General features: G+C 54.6%; 1 protein-coding gene across 1 annotated transcript; it reads right to left on the reverse strand.

Moving 5' to 3' along the window:
- Window positions 1–2,139: 2,139 nt before the first annotated feature.
- Window positions 2,140–17,818, reverse strand: LOC110283979 (complement C4-B). Its single transcript, XM_021149529.1, has 41 exons — window positions 17,689–17,818; window positions 17,396–17,588; window positions 16,738–16,939; window positions 16,459–16,529; window positions 16,291–16,379; window positions 15,915–15,997; window positions 15,718–15,814; window positions 14,918–15,023; window positions 14,704–14,836; window positions 14,266–14,381; window positions 14,004–14,180; window positions 13,672–13,857; window positions 13,391–13,576; window positions 12,568–12,726; window positions 11,275–11,401; window positions 10,545–10,619; window positions 10,096–10,290; window positions 9,889–10,003; window positions 9,714–9,784; window positions 9,384–9,523; window positions 9,052–9,255; window positions 8,499–8,550; window positions 8,323–8,412; window positions 7,988–8,197; window positions 7,756–7,831; window positions 7,496–7,652; window positions 7,253–7,369; window positions 6,993–7,164; window positions 6,564–6,796; window positions 6,319–6,486; window positions 5,752–5,811; window positions 4,914–5,007; window positions 4,650–4,830; window positions 4,465–4,555; window positions 4,261–4,335; window positions 3,645–3,747; window positions 3,430–3,519; window positions 3,254–3,352; window positions 2,939–3,022; window positions 2,518–2,650; window positions 2,140–2,381 (listed from the first exon to the last, which is right to left on the reverse strand). Exons 1-41 carry the CDS (start codon window positions 17,751–17,753, stop codon window positions 2,240–2,242), a joined length of 5,217 nt encoding a protein of 1,738 aa, XP_021005188.1. The 5' UTR covers window positions 17,754–17,818; the 3' UTR covers window positions 2,140–2,239.
- Between the last annotated feature and the right edge of the window lie 6 nt (window positions 17,819–17,824).

Consider the following 17,824-nt stretch of genomic DNA (forward strand, 5'->3'; position numbering starts at 1 on the left):
ATGGCTACCATGACTCACAGTTACACCATATACCACTGCCCCGGTTGTTTAATGAAGTTAAGGCTGAAAGAAAATGATCAACTGGAGCCGACTTAAAAAAAAAAAAAAAAAAAAAAAAAAGAAGCTGAAAAACCACAAATTACCACAGATGTGAAGGAGTTTGAGAAAACCTTGAGAAGAGGAAAGGAGAAAAGGAGGGGGCCTTGCTCGTAGGCCGGAGGACAGGAATGGGAAAGAGGAGAGGGCTTGCTATGTGCTTGCTAAGGCAACCTTGAGGATCGGGGCCCACAGGTTGCCAGCTCAGGGAGAAGATGGCTCCCATCATGATAAAGACAGTCCACCAACCTCGGCCGCCCCAGGAGGAACTGGGAAGACACAGCTGGTTCAGAAGTTACAACTGTTAGAGATGGGGTTTCCCCAGGGCCATCCCAGGGGCACTTGAGAAGGGGGCAGTTGGGAATCTCATAGAGTATCTGGGTTGAGACTATTCCAGTTAGGGTGGCGGAGCTTAAGGAGATGGGTGACAAGCCCCCCAACTGCCCATCCCCAGACTTATAGACAGACCCCAGATCAGGGGGTCCCCCTCTACTCCAAGATTCCTGTAAAGCACAGCAGTACAGCAGGATGCCCAAGGCGAGAATCCAAATGTGCTACCCACAGCTGGTGAGCTGACAACTGACAGATCCTCGTGGCAGAGGCTCAGGCCCAGCCTGTATCCCAGCCTTGCCCCAGGAGGCAGAAAGGAGGGATTTCTCAGGCTGGGCAGTAACAGCAGCATCCTCATTATAGGTGACCTTCCAGACCCAGGCTACAACTGAATCCCTGCTCTGGTGACAGGTTTGGGGGATGCAAACGTAAGTCTCAGGACCTTGAAAGCAGGAGACCTGACCATCTGAAACACCCAGGAAGACCAGAGCTTCCCCAAGGTCCCCACATGAGGGGCTCAGTTGATGGGCAACCTAGAAAGCTCACCAAGCCTCCCACACCTCCAGACACAAACTCCAGCAATGATAAGTCCCACATATGCTCTGCCCCAACCCCGGCCTTTGTACAGTTCCCTTTCTCTACTTCAAACATCCTGCCAAAATATTGCCCCTTGCAATCAGAGACTAGACACCACATGTGCTGGGATGCACCTGTAATTCCAGGGAAGCTGAGATCAGGAGTTCAAGGCCAGTGCTGGCTACATAAGACCTGGTCTCAAAAAGTAAAAAATAAACAAAATTAAAAAATTTTTTTTCAGTGATATGGTACGGTTTGCAAAGTGCTTGCCTGGTGTGCACAAAGCCCTGGATTCAATTCCTAGTGCTGCAAAATCCTTGGTGTGTTGATGTGTGCTATAATCTAAGCACTCAAATGTCGAGGCTCCATAGTAAGTCTGAAGTCAGGCTGGGATGCATTATAACCAAACAAAGTAGAAAAACACGTGAAATATCCACGATCCTCTGATGCTTTTCTCACTGATGTAAGCTCTGACATCTGACCTCCGCAGGGCACAGGAACTACCTGGTCCCACTCTGTTCCCCAGTGATAAGCTTCGGTGATAAGAGGCTATGGTTCTGGTTGTGGTACCACTCACTGGGCAGAACGGGGAAAGAGACAGACCATGGATCTCTGCAGAATGGTCAAATGGCAGATTCGTCTGACCTCGCTAAATTTCCTTGGTAGAACTAGGTCGCCCTTGAATAACCAAAGGTAGGCAGACAGGGTGGGGAGAGTTGACCCTTCAAGATATGCTTCCCCTTGAATACTCAGGAACAACACAGTCAATCTTTGTCCTGTCCTTTGCCTGGATGGTCACCTGGTCAGACCTGAAGGTTGCACAACTCCAGAAAAGTTGCCTAAGGCCACTGATAACAGAATCAACAGACCAGGACACAGTTCAAGCCACCAGACCCCAGGACTCCAAAGGCAGGAAGACAGTAGGCTAAAGAGGAGAGATGACCTTGAGGGTGTGGAAACTGTGACACCCAGAAACAGGCACCTAGGATACTGGCTATTGGGCCCCAAGATGGCATGAGTCCGAGGCAAACCTCAGGGAGGGTCAGGCAGAGCTTTCTGGTCCAAGGCTCAGGCCTGAAAACCCTGGGTGGGTGGCAGACTGCCGCACCTACAGACAGACACGCAGGAGCACTTGGCTGTCAGAAAGCTTTTCTTTTATTTACCCTATAGAGCAGAGCCCCTCATCCAGCAAGGCCCTGACCCTGAGCTGAGCTCAAGGAGCCAGAGTCCTAAGGCCTCACACTTGGCACCCCTGGCTGCTGTACTCCATCAGGAAGTCTTTGAGCTGGTTACAGGCTGCCCGCTGGCGGGTGCTCTTGCACAGGTGTTCCGAAGGCATCTCCTCAATCCAGGTATTTGAGTCTAGCAAGTACTGGGGGCTGCAGGTGACATAGTGGGGTCAGGACATGTACTCAAGGCGTTTGGCTTTGGAGAGGCAGAGCTAGGTGCCTAGGATCTGTCCCCAAAGGAAGGTCACAAGTATGAGGAGAGCAAGGGAGGGACTGGGTGACTCACTCTCCCTTGTTGTCACTGGTTTCCCCGTCCATCCCCATGATCAAGTACTCTTTGTTAGGCTCCAAATGAAGGCGGCAAGAGGCCCTGCTCAGGAAGTTGCGGGTCTGACCTATGGAGGCCATGGCGTCCCTTCCTGAGGGAATAAAGAGATGGAGCGAGCCATCAGAGGAGAAGAAAGGGCCAGGAGAAACCTAGGGCGGGACTTTGTGTAGATCCTGCTGTTTAAGCCACGTCGCTCCCTACAGAACTCCTTGCTCACTATGAGCAAGCCCAGGTTCCCAATGACCAGGGGCTGGGGAGACAGCAGGATGGTGGGGGTCATATTCAGACTTTGAGATTTCCCATTTCCAAGAGGCCCCACACCCAGACCTCAGCCTCCACCACTCCCCAGCCTGCCTGCCCACCCACTCCTCCTTCCTACTGAAATGCAGGACTTGGGTAATCTTGGTCTCAAAGAGGCGGAAGGCAGCTCTGCCATCTTCTCGGAGAACCTTAACCGTGAAGCCTGGGAGGGACAGGGAAGGGGGAGGCAGTCAGGGCAAAGCAGGGAGGCCACAGGTGGGGGTGGGGGAAGAGCAGGCAACCCCAAGAGCACAGTGAAGCCTGGGAGGGACAGGGAAGGGAGAGGCAGTCAGGGCAAGGCAGGGAGGCCACAGGTGGGGTTGAGGGAAGAGCAAGCAACCCCGAGAGCACAAGGAGCCCGTGCAGAGGGGAATGAGGCCGAGAAGGGACTAACCATACTCCACTCGGGGATAATAGCAGGCGAACCTCATCCGGTAGCCGTCCTTGTCCTCCACCCCTCGCTCCAGTGACCTTAGCAGTCGAGGGCACTTCCCTGCAGGAAGGTGTCACATGAGACCAGCTCGCCCTCCCAGCCAAACCCCCTGGCCCCCCACCTGGGTCTCCTCTCACCCTCGGCGCACTGGCATACATCTCCAGAGCACAGTGTGGCCAGGAGCGGGCTCTTGGTCGGTGCAGCATAAAACACAGAGCACTTGTGATCTAGAGAAAGGCAGCAAGACATGAGGGCCTCTTGTAGCCCAGGCCTCCCCCGCCCCGCTGTGTCCCCAATGAGAGGGCACCCCCCCCCCCGCATTTTTGCTTGCCAAAGCATCCCAAGTGCTCACCAGGGCTGTAGTAGTCGTACAGAACAGCGCTGGCTGGCTGCACCAGTCCCACAACCACCTCCTGCGAGGCTCCGAAGCCCACACACTCCCGGGTGGTAGGGACCTGGCCCCAAGATGGAAGATGGAAGCCTGCTCAGGGCCAAGCCAGGGCTGCCTTCACTGCCTTGCCTTGGCTTGTTCGCCATGGCCTTGTCTCCAGCATCCTTCATGCTGTCACTTCCCTGCCACTAGACTCTAAAATCTGGTCCCCAAGGCCTCTGATGACTTCATTGCCAATAGAGAGACCTTGTCCCAGGACGTCTGTGTGCTACAGGCACTTCCTGTGAGACCCTCCATGATGTGGGTCAGCCTCTGAATCAGTTCTGCCTCCCCTGCTCCCTCCTTTCCAAGGAGCACAGGCATGAGCAGGCCCTCGGAGTCTCCCGGTAAGTGTCCACAGTGGACTCCACCTCTCCGTGGCTCCCCATAAACCTTGCTAAGCTGAGGTCACAGCCCCAGCCTCATGGTGACATGTGGGAGAAGCTGTGAGTTCTCTAAGGCCACCTGCCACATCTGACCCTTATCATACAGACTCAAAAACCCAGTGTCCCCTCCTGTGAAACTTCTCTCCACTCACCGAGTCAAAGTACAGCAGGACATGGGGCCCGTCGGTCTCAAAGTGACTCACATAACGGTCAGAGAGGGAGGTCAGCTGCAGGAAAGAGGGGGTAGCCACAGGTCAGAGACCCTGGTCATTGTGTGACTGGGTTCGACACTTGGGGTTGCTACAAAGAGGGAGGTGGGCTCCTAAGGATGGAGAGGTGTCTGTTGGTGACTGTACCTTCTCCAGGTCGGCCCTCAGGACGTGGAATCCACTCAGGAGGGTAATGTCTGCAATGGCCATACCAGACAGCCCCAGCTTGCCATTTCGCCTAGTGGGAGGAGAAGCCAAATGTATAGACTCTCAGACTGTGCCACACCCCGCCTCCTCCCACCACCATTCTCCCCAGAGCTCTCCGCACTCACCAGATACACACAGTGTACTGAACTTTGGATTCCCGCTCTTCAACCACCTTGGGGGCCTCCCTCCTGCGGCGGCTCCGACGACCCTCAAACAGCTGCAGGGGCGTGACAGGCTGCAAGGGGACGCTGGGGTCATCTGCGGCTGGCATGTCATAGTAGTCTTCGTAGTCTTCATTGGCATCCCCTGTGCAGTACAGTGGTGAGGAGGCAGACAGCCTCTGTCAGCTCTGCAGGGGTCAGTCAAGGCCCCCTGACCCCGGGGCTTACATGCGTATTCCACAGCGCCTGTGACCTTCACTTCTATCTGAAGATCCTGGCACGTGGTGTTCTTCGTGTCTAGGACATTGTAGGTACGAAGGATCTGCCTCAGTCAGAGAGGGGGAGAGAACACAGGACACATATGGCACAGACTTGAAGGGGTCTCCTGGGCTGAAGGATCAAAGGTCCCAAATTCTCCCTTGCCCCATCCCCGACCCCAATGAATAGCAGCACACCAGAGCTACCAAGACATCTATGGGTGCCCTGGGTCAAGTGAGACATAAAGGAAGAAACAGGGGCAGAGGGGGCTAATGGGGACCTAGGTCTGAGGTACTCAGGATGGAGCTGAAGGAGAGGGCAGACACCCAGAAATGGAGGGAAAACAGACAAGAGCAAAGATGGAGGCTCAAGGAAGGAACAGGGGACACCAAGCCAGGAGATGGCCTCCTCCTCCCCAACACACATGCTACGCCACAAAGTCCCAGTCAAGGCCCAGCTCCCCACCCCACCCACCGCCCACGTCTACCCCTGCACCCCACACCTCCACTCCACCCCTTCTCACCCAGCTGTCCTACCTCACTCAACCCTGGTACTCCATGTCCAACTCCCCAACCTCACCCTACATCCCCCACCCTTCCCCATTCCCTACACCCTCCTGAAGCCCACCCCTGTACACTTTACCCTCTTACCCCCCACTGCCCCCTACACCCTGCTAGCCCCCACCCCACCCCAGCTCCCCAACCTGCACCACAACCCAGCAACCCTCCCTCCTCTACCCCTCCACCGCCTTCTCTCCCAGACCAAAGTCCCTCCTCCCTCCCCCACCCCTGCACCCCTCTCTTGTCACCTTCAAGGTGCCTTTGCTGTTTCCTTCCACCTTGACACTGATCTTGCTGCCCAGGGAGAACTGCCAGGAGAGAGAGGCAGCAGGTCAGAGGGCACACGGGAGCGGACCAGGAGCCCCTCACACAACGACTGTCCCAGAAACTTGTTCTTGGCTACAGTGCCAGTCTCCAGAAGAACTAGACCAGCGGTTCTCAACCTGTGACCCTTTGGGAGTTGTGTATCAGATATCCTGCATGTCAGATATTAGAATTCGTAACTGTAGCAGAATTAGAGTCATCAAGTAACAATGAAATATATTCATGGTTGGGGTCACCACAACATGAGGATCTGTACTAAAGGGTCACAGCGTTCAGAAGGCTGAGAACCACTGACCTAGACCCTGGTGTGGACTCTATAGACACCCTGTTTTACAGATGAGGGAAGAAGAGCCAAGAGGTTTGACCACACGGCCAGAAGAAAGTCAGTCTCCCCACGGCACCCTCAGGAGAGGGCTGGACTGGGCATTGGACAGAGGCTTCTGACCTGGCTCTGATACCCCAGCAACCCCATCAGGGATCGAGGAGGTCACCTTCAGCTCCTCCTCTAGGCCCTTGACTTGGTGGTTGTTCAAGTGTAGCCCGTGGGTCTTAAGCCCATTGCGGCCCATGGAGCTGAGCGTCACGTTCAGTGCTTTCTCCTCGGTGGTGTGCGAAGCGATCCAGTAGGCAGACAGGGCATCCAGGGTGACCACAGTGTCCTGAGGAGGTTAGGGCGGGAGTCGGACACTTGGTCTCAGAACCACCCACCCTGAACGAGCCCTGTGACTGCCCCTACCTGGGTACTGCGGAATGCCCCGTGGAAATTTCCCTGGTGGGTAAGCCAGGATGCAGCCTTGTCAGCCATTTTACCCTTTCCCTCCCGCAGAAGCAGGTGGAGCAGAGCATAGGCTGTGGTTTCGATCCACAGGGCTGGGGCCTGGGGTACAGGTTCTGTTGAGTTACGGGGGGCTGCGGGGCGCAACACAACGTTGTCCTGAGAGCCAAGGACTAAGCCCCAGTAGAGGTTTTCTGGAAGGGAGGGAAATGCATATTGAACAAGGAAACTACAAGTGAGGAGCTGAGCCGCCTGGATCTCTGGCGCCCCCTGTCGGCAGCCCCCTGCTTCCACTACACAGCCATGAGAGGCCCCTTCTCTTCAGCCCTTTTCAGGCAATCTAAGAGCCCCAAGTCCCAGGTGCTTTGCCAGGGTGCCCCTCGCCCTCACCCCCTGTTTCCTCAGCCATGGCCATCAGGCTGTTGTGGGCAACATTCCGCAGGTCCTCCGAGGCCTTGGTCAGCGTAAGGGCATAGGCTGTGATGGCGGCGGCGTGGGCACCCAGCAGCCCAGCACTTGCCTTCTGCCCCAAGAACGAGTTTGCCTTGGTGATGGAGGCTTCCTAGAAGAGAGCAGAGGCCTGAGCCTGCATGCCCGGGCTCCCGGGGCAAGGATGGCCGGGCAGGAAGGACAGAGCACGGCTTCCTTACCACTCTGTTCTTCAGCTGCTTCGCATCCTCATCCTGGAAGACGTCCAATCCGTGGTGAAGTGCAATGACCACAAAGGCGGTCAGTGCCACCGTCTCGTCGGACCCCACCAAGCCCCCCTAGTGAGGAGAGAGAGAGAGAGAGAGAGAGAGAGAGAGAGAGAGAGAGAGAGGCTGTCAGGCCAGAGTTGTGAGGAGCCTGGTCTTCCTGCTGACATCCTCCCCGTGCCTCTGGCGTGTTCACACCTGCATTGCTCTGTGGATGACTGGACATGGGTCGTGGAAGGAGCCATCGCCCAGCTGCTGGGCCAGCAGCCAGCTAGCCGTCTCCTGCAGCTTCTCCGGGGAGTTGCCCACCTCTTCCTGGGCCAAACTCAGAATCTTCAGCACAAAGGCCGTCAGCCTAGAGCGGAGGGGGCGTGGCTGGAGAAAATGCTGGTCTCTCAGGAGACCTGGCTGGTGGATTTTTGCCCTCTGGCTGCCCTGCACAGAGTCCCCAGCCTCACCAGGTGCTGCTGTCCCGGTGTAACCACGCCCCAAAGGAGCCATCATTCTTCCGAAACTGCTGGATCCGCATGTAGCCTGGAAAAAGAGGTGCCATGGTTCCTACTCTCCTGCTGTTTGGGCCAGGGCTGTACTCCCAGCGCCCTACCCTTGACCCCAGCTTCTCTCTCTAGGCTCCTGGCTGCCTTTCATGCCCTCCCTGGCTCTGACTCCTGCTTTCCCTTAACCCAGAACCTTTTTGGATCAGATCCACAGCATGGTCCTTTGTTTCAGGGGACAGTTTGCTCCACTGTTCTGTCCTGTCCAGGTATTTGGAAGCAGTCAGGGTAGGAGCCAAATAGATCATGGTTTGCTCTGCGCAGCCCCTGGGAAGCCTCAGGAGGGAGGCCACACCTCCTGGGGACAAGGCTCCTTCAGAACCCAGAGTCTCCAAGGGTTCCGAGGCTAAAAGACAGAGAAGTTGAAGATGAGACTAGGTCTATGCACTCAGCACCAGAAGATTACAACGGGGTCCATGGACTTCAGGTGAATGCAGGGGCTCGTGGGAAAGGTCTGGACCAGACACCCACCTGTAACCCTGACTAAGCTGCTGAAGTCTCCGTCAGGGATGATGTTGGGATCCGAGCTGCCAGGAATCTCCAAAGTCCGACCGAGGTTATCTAGGCAGAGGAGAGGAGCTGGTGGGTGAGCCCTTGTACCCCATAACTCCCCTAGGGTACTGGTGGCTGGGGCAGGGGGTACTCACTTAGGGGGTCGAGGTTGTAGACTAACTCTTCTCTGTGGATGGCTCCTTCCTTCTGTCTCAATTGGAAAATAGAGTAGGGAATTAGCCATGGCTACAGCCTCCCCTCCTGGGTGAACACCCCTGTGTCTTGGCATGTGAACTTCACAGTCAGAAACAGGGACTCAGCTCACTTCTCTACCATGTACAAGGTCCTGGACTTAACCCCCACGACCACACAAATAACATAAAACAGAACAAACCATTTCAGAGACAGCCGGCCGGGTGTGACAGTGGTGCCTGTAGACTAGTAATTCCAAAGGCAAAGGCAGGGGGATTACTGAATGTTCAAGGCCAGCCTGGACTACAGAGGGAGTTTGAAGCAAACCTGGGCTACATAGCTAGCCTCTGTCTCAATATAAGTAAACAATTTCTGGGACACAATTGAGTCACAATAGTGGATTGTAAGTTTATCCATGCACTGGGTTTGAGTGCAGAGCCATGGCCTGGCCAGTGGAATGTTAAATGGCTGGGAGTCTGGGGGGCAGGGTGGCTAGATTTCTGAGCAGTCACTCACCTCAATTTGGAGAATCTTAGACACAGCATCCCCTATATCAAAAATCCCTCGAGCCACCACCTTCAGGGGCACGTTGGCAGCAGCTGTGGGTACCACAGAGAAGGCCACAGGCCGGGCAGAACCTGCAGGCACTGTCACCTGCTGGGCCATCATTCCACCACCAGCCAGGCACAGCCCCTCAACTGGGGTCACATGGACACTCACCTGGGGACAGGAAACAGGGATGGCCAGTGATCCCTAATTGGATCAGGTCCACTGCCTGACCTGACCTGTCCCTGGTTGCACCCCTCCCTGTGCCCACCCTGGATGCTCAGGCTCCCCTAACGTCTCACAGCCACGTCATCATTCAGATAGTTGTAGAGAACAGGCCGTAATTCAAGCTGCTCAAAGCGGCGGACCGAGATGGGCAGGCGCAGGTGCAGGTGGAATTTTCTGAACACTCGAACACGAGTTGGCTTGGCTACACACAGGCCTGTGGACAGGGAGACGGGGCAGGGACAGAGATGGACCTCAGGCCTCAGGGAGGAAGGGTTCGGGAATGACTGCCCTCTGCTCTCTGCCTGCAGGCAAGCCAGTGAAAATTTTCCCCAGATCCATGCAGAGAGCAGAGGGAGGGTCAGAGCATGGGGGGATGAGAAGAGGTCTGGAAAGCACTGCCTCACCTTTGCTTTTGGACAGGCTCACACCATGAATCTCCCATGTGGTCATAGAATCAGGAAGCCACACTGTCAACCTGTGGGAGGGTCGGGGGGAATGCAGAGAAGCCCTGTCACTCACAGCCTTGTCACTGTCCCCAGACTCAGCCCAGAGGCAAGAACAGGCATGCCAGGCCCTCACAGTTTGGAGCTGTCTACAGGTTCCACTCTCCAGAGCCAGTTCTCTGGGAAGGAGGTGCGCACGAGAATGTCGTCTTCATCTATCAAGTCTTCTTCCTGCAGCATGTTCCGGTTGTCTGGGGGCAGTGGGGAAGGCATTGAGGAGGGAATGTGTTGCCCTCTCAGGCGTCACCTCCCATCCCTCCCTCAGCTTCATCTCGCTGCTCACCTCGGGCAAGGTGTGCCTGGCTCCTGGTCTGGTTCCTGCGAAGGTTCTCAGCAAACTTGCAACAGGACAAGAAGGGCTCACGGCAGGCTTGCTGAGGCACGCGGGCAGCCCGCTGCTCACAGGTACGCGACATGGGCAGCTTCGTCATCCCGTCTTGGCAGCAGCGCTTGGCGTCTGGAGAAGAATACTGGCCCACTGCTGGGCCAGAGAAAGCTAGGCAGGTGGGAGGGACTGAAGCCTCAGCATCCATCAAGCCCTAGAACCACCAGCATGTGCTCGGGGAGAAGTCAGCAGGCCGATGGACTGCACCAGCCAGCCTCCACCCTCAGCCCTTGGCCTCCTCACCCTCCATACCACAACTGGCCAAGGGGGCTGCAGAGGGCAGAGAAGCAGATCCCACCCTGACCCCGGACATGGCTCCCAGTGCTCCATGGGCACCCACAACATACACTTCTCACTGACAGCCTTCTGGAAGTTAACATTTCTCTTTTGCCGACTTTTCTTCTCCTTGGGACATCTCAGGTCTGGTAGAGAGCAAGAGATTCATCAAGCCTCCTCTTTCCCCATCCCTCAGCCCACCCAGCATTTAGACCCATGAATCTCACACACCCAGACACCCAGACATGCAGATAGATACACACACACTGTACTGACTAGTTTTGTGTCAACTTGACCCAGCAGGAGTTATCACAGAAAAAGGAGCTTCAGTTGAGGAAATGCCTCCATGAGACTGAACTGTAAGGCATTTTCTCAATTAGTGATGAAGGGGGAAAGGCCCCTTGTGGGTGAAACCATCTCTGGGCTGGTAGTCTTGGTTCTATAAGAAAGCAGGCTGAGCAAGCCAGGGAAAGCAAGCCAGTAAAGAACATCCCTCCATGGCCTCTGCATCAGCTCCTGCTTTCTGACCTGCTTGAGTTCCAGTCCTGACTTCCTTTAGTGATGAACAGCAGTATGGAAGTGTAAGCCGAATAAATCCTTTCCTCCCCAACTTGCTTCTTGGTCATGATGTTTGTGGAGGAATAGAAACCCTGACTAAGACACACACACACACACACAGACATACAGACATACACACACAGACACAGATACACACACATACACACAGAAAGACACACACACGTGCACACACACGCGCGCGGCCTTTTCTCCTTCATCTGCTCCCACTCACTATGTTCTTACCCTCTCTGGTTTGAGTTAGTCGATCACCATCAGAAAAGGCCAGACCAGCATCCTGGAACACCTGAAGGGCATCATCCCCACCTCCAGGACCACAGCCAAGGTTGTAGCTGTCGATTACTTCAAAGACCTAGCAGGAAAAGGCAAGAGATGCTGGGAGACATGAGCAGCTGAAGAGCAGGATTTGCCACTGAGCTGAGGGTATTAGGGTATGGCTCAAAGATTCGAGAAGCGAGTGGGGAGACCAAGAACATCTAGGATGCAAGGGAAGACTGGGAAGAGCCTATAGGGACTGAGACTGGAGAACTAAGCCTCAGACCTTAAGATAGGAGGAGGAGGAAGAAGAGGGAGAGGAGGGGTAGGAGGAGGAGGAGAGGGAAGAGGAGGGGAGTGAGGAAGAGGAGGAGGAAGAGGGAGAGGAGGAGGAGAAGAAAAAGGGGGAGGAGGAGGAGAAGCAGTAGGATGAAGAGAGGGAGGAGGAGGAAGAGAAGAAGGAAGAAGAGGAAGAGGAGAAGGAGGAAGAAGAAGAGGAGGAAGATGAGAAAGAGGAGGAAGAGGAGGAGGAAGAGGGAGAGGAGGAGGAGAAGAAAAAGGGGGAGGAGGAGGAGAAGCAGTAGGATGAAGAGAGGGAGGAGGAGGAAGAGAAGAAGGAAGAAGAGGAAGAGGAGAAGGAGGAAGAAGAAGAGGAGGAAGATGAGAAAGAGGAGGAAGAGGAGGAGGAAGAGGAGAAAGAGAAGGAAGAGGAGAAGTTTGAAGAGGAGGAGGAGAAGGAAAAGGAGGTGGAGAATGAGGAAGAGGAGGAAAAGGAGGGGGAGGAAGAGGATGAGGAGGAGGAAGAAAAGAAGAAGGAGGAGGAATAGGATGAGGAGGAAGAAGAGAAGAAGGAGAAGGAGGAAGAGAAGGAGGAAGAGGGGAAGGAGGAGGAGGAAAAGGAGAAGGAGGGAGAGGAGAAAGAGGAGGAGGAAAAGGAGGAGGAGGAAGAGAAGAGGAAGAGGAGAAGGAAGAGAAGAAGAGAAGGGAGAGAAGGAGAAGGAAGAGGAGGAGGAAGAGGACAAGAAAGAGGAGAAGGAGGAGGAGGAGAAGAAGGAGGAGGAAGAAGAGGNGNAGGAGAAGGAGGAAAAGGAGGAGGAGAAGGAGGAGGAAGACAAGGAAGAGGCACAGGAGGAGGAGACGAGGAGGAAAAGGAGGAGAAGGAGGAGGAAGACAAGGAAGAGGCACAGGAGGAGGAGGAGGAGGAGGAGGAAGAGAAGGACAAGGAGAAGGAGAAAAAGGATGCATGAAGAAGGTTTGACAAACCTTGCTCATGTCGAGGGGTTTGTGAGACCGACCACGCACAGCATACAGAGCCGTGTCCACAGCTCCCAGTGCCACCAGGGCTTTGGAGTCAGTTTGAATTCGGAGCTTCATCATTTCCGCATTACGATACTCCTTGGCACCATCCACCGTCAATTCCAGCTGGCAGAAATGGGAGGAAAAAGACAATCAGCACACGGAGAGTGGGCTGGGGACATGGGTCAGTAATGAAAAGGTGTGCCATCCATGCATGAGGACTGAACCCCAGAATCCAGGTGGGAGTGAGGGCATGCCTGTCATTCCAGCCCGGAAAGGCAGAGATGGGGTGGGTGGGTGGGATCCCCAGAACAAGGTGGTTAGAAGATGAGGCTTATCAGTGAGCTATAGGCTTGAGTGAAAGAAACTGCCCCAATGACTAAGGCTAAAGAGTGAGGCAGATGACCCCCAGCTCTCTACAAGCACATGCACCCATGCAGCATGCAAATTGTGCACACACACATGCCCACCTCACATGCGTGAAGATGAAAACAGAAAAAGAGTGAACTCTCACCTCCAGCCCCATGCACACTCAGTGGCTAAACCAGTCATCCTGTCCTCCTCTGAACCCCTGGGTGCACATGCACACTTGAACATGCACACACACAAGCATACATGCACACCTGCATAGGGAAGTACACATGCATTCAAGCACACATGTACATACGCAGGCATGTGCACGTGTGCACACACATGCACATGAACATGCAGGCTAACAGGCATGTGTACACACATGCACACGCACACACACACACACCACGGCCTGCACCACCTCTCCAGACCCAGTCACCTTGCCCTCACAGTCCCCAGACTGGATGTTGATGAGCAGAGAGTTGGCCACCGGGTGTCCTTGGTGATAGAAGTAGGCCACGAAGTAGAACGAGGGAGCCAGCTGATGGTCCACCAACACGGAGACAGAGGTCACGGAGCTCCGGGGCTCCCTACTCATAGCCATGATCTGGCCTCTAGAGATGATCTGAGCCACGGGGAGGCAGTGAGTGCCTTCCTGCTTGGTATACACCCTGCCCCGAGTCCTACACCCAGCACTCCTGTACCCCAAGTCCCACATACCATGTAGTAGTAATGAGAGAAGGTAGGTGCAGGGATTCCCACAGCTTGAAGGTTTAGGATAAAGGTGTCCCCCACACGAGGGGACCGAGGGTCTCGTGGCTCAATAGAAAGAAAGCCAGTGCCTCTTGAAGGTGGGGCTTGCACGGTGAGCCTGGCTATGGCTGGGTAGAGGGAGCCCGCAGACACCTGGAGAAAAGGCATGAAGGGCAGGGTCTATGCCAAGGACCCAAATGTGCCACCCCTTGCACCGAACTCCACCAGAAGCACTCAGAAAACAACTCACGCACCCTCCCTGCCTCCATGCCCATCCCCAGTCCTCAGAGAAGCACTACCAAGAGCCGAAGTTCTGTGACGGTTGGTGGGATGGGGAAGGAAATGCTGACTTGGCCAATTCTATTGGTGCTCTGTTGAACATCGAGGACTTGGGAGTCAGAACCTGACACCAATGTGGCAGAGACTTTAACAGGAACGTTGGAGGCTTCAGAGCCTGACATTTCTTGGACCAGCGCCTGGAGGAGACAGTCAGAAAGAGGCATCATCAAGACTGTGTGGCCCACACCCTCTCCCCTCCAGCCCTGCCCTTCCAAGAGGAACCTGCAGCAGGAAGTGGGCTCCGGGCACAAGATGTCGCTTAGTGCGGCTGAGATCCAAGGAGAAGGCAGATGATACAAAGCGCCAGGTCGTGAGTTCTGCCTCCTCCATCTCTCCTCCTGCAAGACAGAGAGCAGAGACATAGAGGGCAGAACCCAGGGAAGGGAACCAAGAACTGGTTGGCGCACTGCTTCATCTGCACATGTGTGCACGGCCTATCAGATGGTGAAGCAAGAGGAGAGTGACTGGGAACAGTTAGATAAAAGGAAACAGGAAACAACAGGACTGCGATGGTGTGACCTGGGTCTGTGTTGGCTTCAGGAGCTGTACTGGATGGTGAGGACCAGAGGCTGTCTGATGGTGCCATTTGCATTTTTAAACTGCCCCTGAGGGCGTTCTCAAGGGCAAGGCTTGAAGTGCCAGCAGAGGGAAGCCACCCACCTGGAGACTCGATGACAGCTGTAGCAGCATAGAGACGCAGCCCCTCCAGGTCTCTGACCCCAATATTGATTTTATCTAGGGCAGCCTGGAACTGGTCCTTTGAGATGGAAATGTGAGTCTGGCCTTCCACCAACTAAGAAGAAAAGAAAAGAAAAGGCTGTGAATTGTGCTAGGTCCCCACATCCCTTTGTCACCCCCTTGACCGCTACCCTACCTTGGTCTGGGTCTCTAGGCCCCGAAGGAAAGTCCTCTGCCCTTGCTCATCCATGAGTGCAAACCGTGTGTATGCCACGCCCTGCACGGGCTTCCCATAGACGTACCTGTTGCCATGGGGAGACAGGAAGAGAGCTGAGGGCTGGAACAACAACTCAGTTGGTAAAGTGTTGCCAAGAAAGCACAAAGACCTGAGTTCGATGACCCCAGGATCCCTATACAAATGCCCAGAGGTGTGACAGCCTCCTTGTGTGATCCCAGCATTGGGAGCATGGAGGTTGGGGTTTCTGAGGGCTGCCTGGCCAGCCAGCTTAGCCCAGTGAGTGAGTTCCACTGCAATGAGTGTGTGTCTCCAAGGTGGACACAACAGGTTGTACCCACACACATTCCCCTGCACGCATAGGCACATGCATGCACATCTCTAATCCCAGCACTCAAAAGGCAGAGGCAGATGGAGCTCGGTAAATTCAAGGCCAGACAGGACTACGCGGTGAGTATACAGTGAGTGTAAGACTCTGTCTAGAAAATCTCAAATAAAAGAGCAAGAAAGAGCCGGGCATGGTGGCGCACGCCTTTAATCCCAGCACTCGGGAGGCAGAGGCAGGTGGATTTCTGAGTTCGAGGCCAGCCTGGTCTACAAAGTGAGTTCCAGGACAGCCAGGGCTATACAGAGAAACCCTGTCTCAAAAAAAAAACCAAAAAAAAAAAAAAAAAAAAGAGCAAGAAAGAGGAAAGCCAAGGGTACAAGTAAGCTGGGCTTTGCAAAGATGGAGAAGTGACGCAGGGCACGAGGGTGGATACCTGGCCTGGATGTCTAATTGGATTTCATCACGGTTGCTAGGCACCATCAGGATATATGGCTTCCAAGGAGTAATCTTCACCTCGAAGTTGGGAAGGACTGAATAAGGATGAAGAGATGGGTGGCCAGGTACTAGAGACAGGGTCCTCCCCTCAGGCTGCCCACCTCACCCTCCTCTACCCCGTACTTCAGCACTCACCATACTTCTTCACTTCAAAGTGGGTGCTCCTATTGGACTCCAGTCCATCTGAGAACCTAGCTGAGATCTTCCAGGTCCCAGGCCTGAAAATGGACATGGGAGGGAGTTGAGCTACCCACCCACAGACAGCCATGGCCTGAGTGAGTCCCTGCTACCCACCCATAGACAACTTTAGTATGAGTGAGTCCAGGCTACCCACAGACAGCTATGGCCTGATTCCTCCAGAAGAAAGCTGTGGTATGACCAGAGATTTGGGAGGGGCAGGGTCAGAACATCTGGAACGTGCCTCTGTCTGTCAGAGGTGGTACACAGTGCCAAGGGAAGCAGGCCTTGGGGTGGTACAGATAAAGGGATACGCTAAGGTGGAAGAGCTCACTCTGAGATGTCTGGAATGATGAAGGAATCTTGGAAGATGGATGTGGAAGCAAATATCTCCTTCTTGAGTACACGGAGGCCATGGGAGTTCTGTGAGGGAAGTCCATGTGGTCAGGTGGGAGGTCACATCAGTGCACGGTGTTGGGAGGGTCAGAGGTCAGACACTCACCTCCACTGTGATGGTGAGGAAATCAGTGGATGGGCGCATCTTTTGATCCAGTGCAAAGACCCGATATCGAACTAAGAGAAGGATGAGGGAAGGTAGGGGTGAGAGATAAGAATCCTGAGCATAGGGAACTGAACCACTGCAGGGCGACAATGGGGACTTAACTGCTAATCAAGTCCCCAGGGTGACTCTCTCTGTGGAGTTGCCTTACATAGAAGGCACCAAACACACTCTGAGCAGCCTGCAAGAGACAGAGCAAAGACCCTGGGGCTGGAGGCTCACCCCGATGTCCTGGATTATAGATAGGCTGATCGGTCTGCACAAAGATGTGGCCTCGTCGGGAAGAGAAGAGCAAGTGGACACCCTGAGTCTCTGTGGCTTTGGATGCTGTGTTCCTTAGCCACGGAGACTGAGCTACCAGCTGGATGTGGGGGGCTCTGCGCAGGTCAAAGAGGCCACAGCTCCTCACATCTTCCAGTGGGACCTATCAAGACAGAAGGAGACTATCAGACAGAGCAAAAGGAACCCAATGCAGAGCCTAAGGTAGGGACAGCAAGGCCATTGTGCCAGAGGAGAGAGAGGCAGGAAGTCAGTGAGGGGGACAGGAAGGAAAATGCAATAGAAGGGCCAGGCACAATGGCGCCAGGCTGTAATCCCAACACTTGGGAGGCCCACAGTAGGGTCACTGAGCGATTTCAATCAATCTAGCTTACACCCTGAAATCCCGTCTCAAAAGCAAAACTAAACAATAAAACAAAAGGCAACAGGCAAACCAGGTGTACTTGTAAATCTTAGCACTTTGGGGGCTGAGGCAAGAGGACAGCTGTGAGTTCAAAGCCAGCCTATGTCACATAACAAGCTCCTGTCTGTTGCTAAATAAGCAGACAATGGGGTGCAGCAGAGAGACCTGAGAAACAGCAGGGGTGCTNGTACTGGTTACCTCAAGGCTGAGCAGCACAAAGTCATCTCCGGAGCTCAGCTTAAAGTCCTTCTTTGGGGAGCAGGAACCACCCTTTGGGTTTCTGAGGAACACTGATCCTTTTACCTCCTGTCCTGGAGGGGCATCCAGGAGCTGTACCCCCACTGACAGGGGAGTCCCCAAATTAACCACAGAAGGGGAAAACAGGAGCAACCTAGGAGAACAGTAAGGTANATCTTCAGACCCAGCCGAACCCCACNACCCCGCTCTTCCTCACCCCTGGCCCACCCAAACGCCAGTGTCTTCCTCGGGACCTGGGCTTCTGCAGGGATGAGGCAAAGAAGGCGAACACCCAGGCCAGCCCCCAGAGGAGCCGCATGGCTGGAGGATCCAGGAGAGGTCAACCTGTCTGGTCTGACTGTCTGCTCCCTTCTGATCAACCTAGGGTTG

The sequence above is a fragment of the Mus caroli genome, chromosome 17 (assembly GCF_900094665.2).
Source record: "Mus caroli chromosome 17, CAROLI_EIJ_v1.1, whole genome shotgun sequence".
Taxonomy (NCBI): domain Eukaryota; kingdom Metazoa; phylum Chordata; class Mammalia; order Rodentia; family Muridae; genus Mus; species Mus caroli.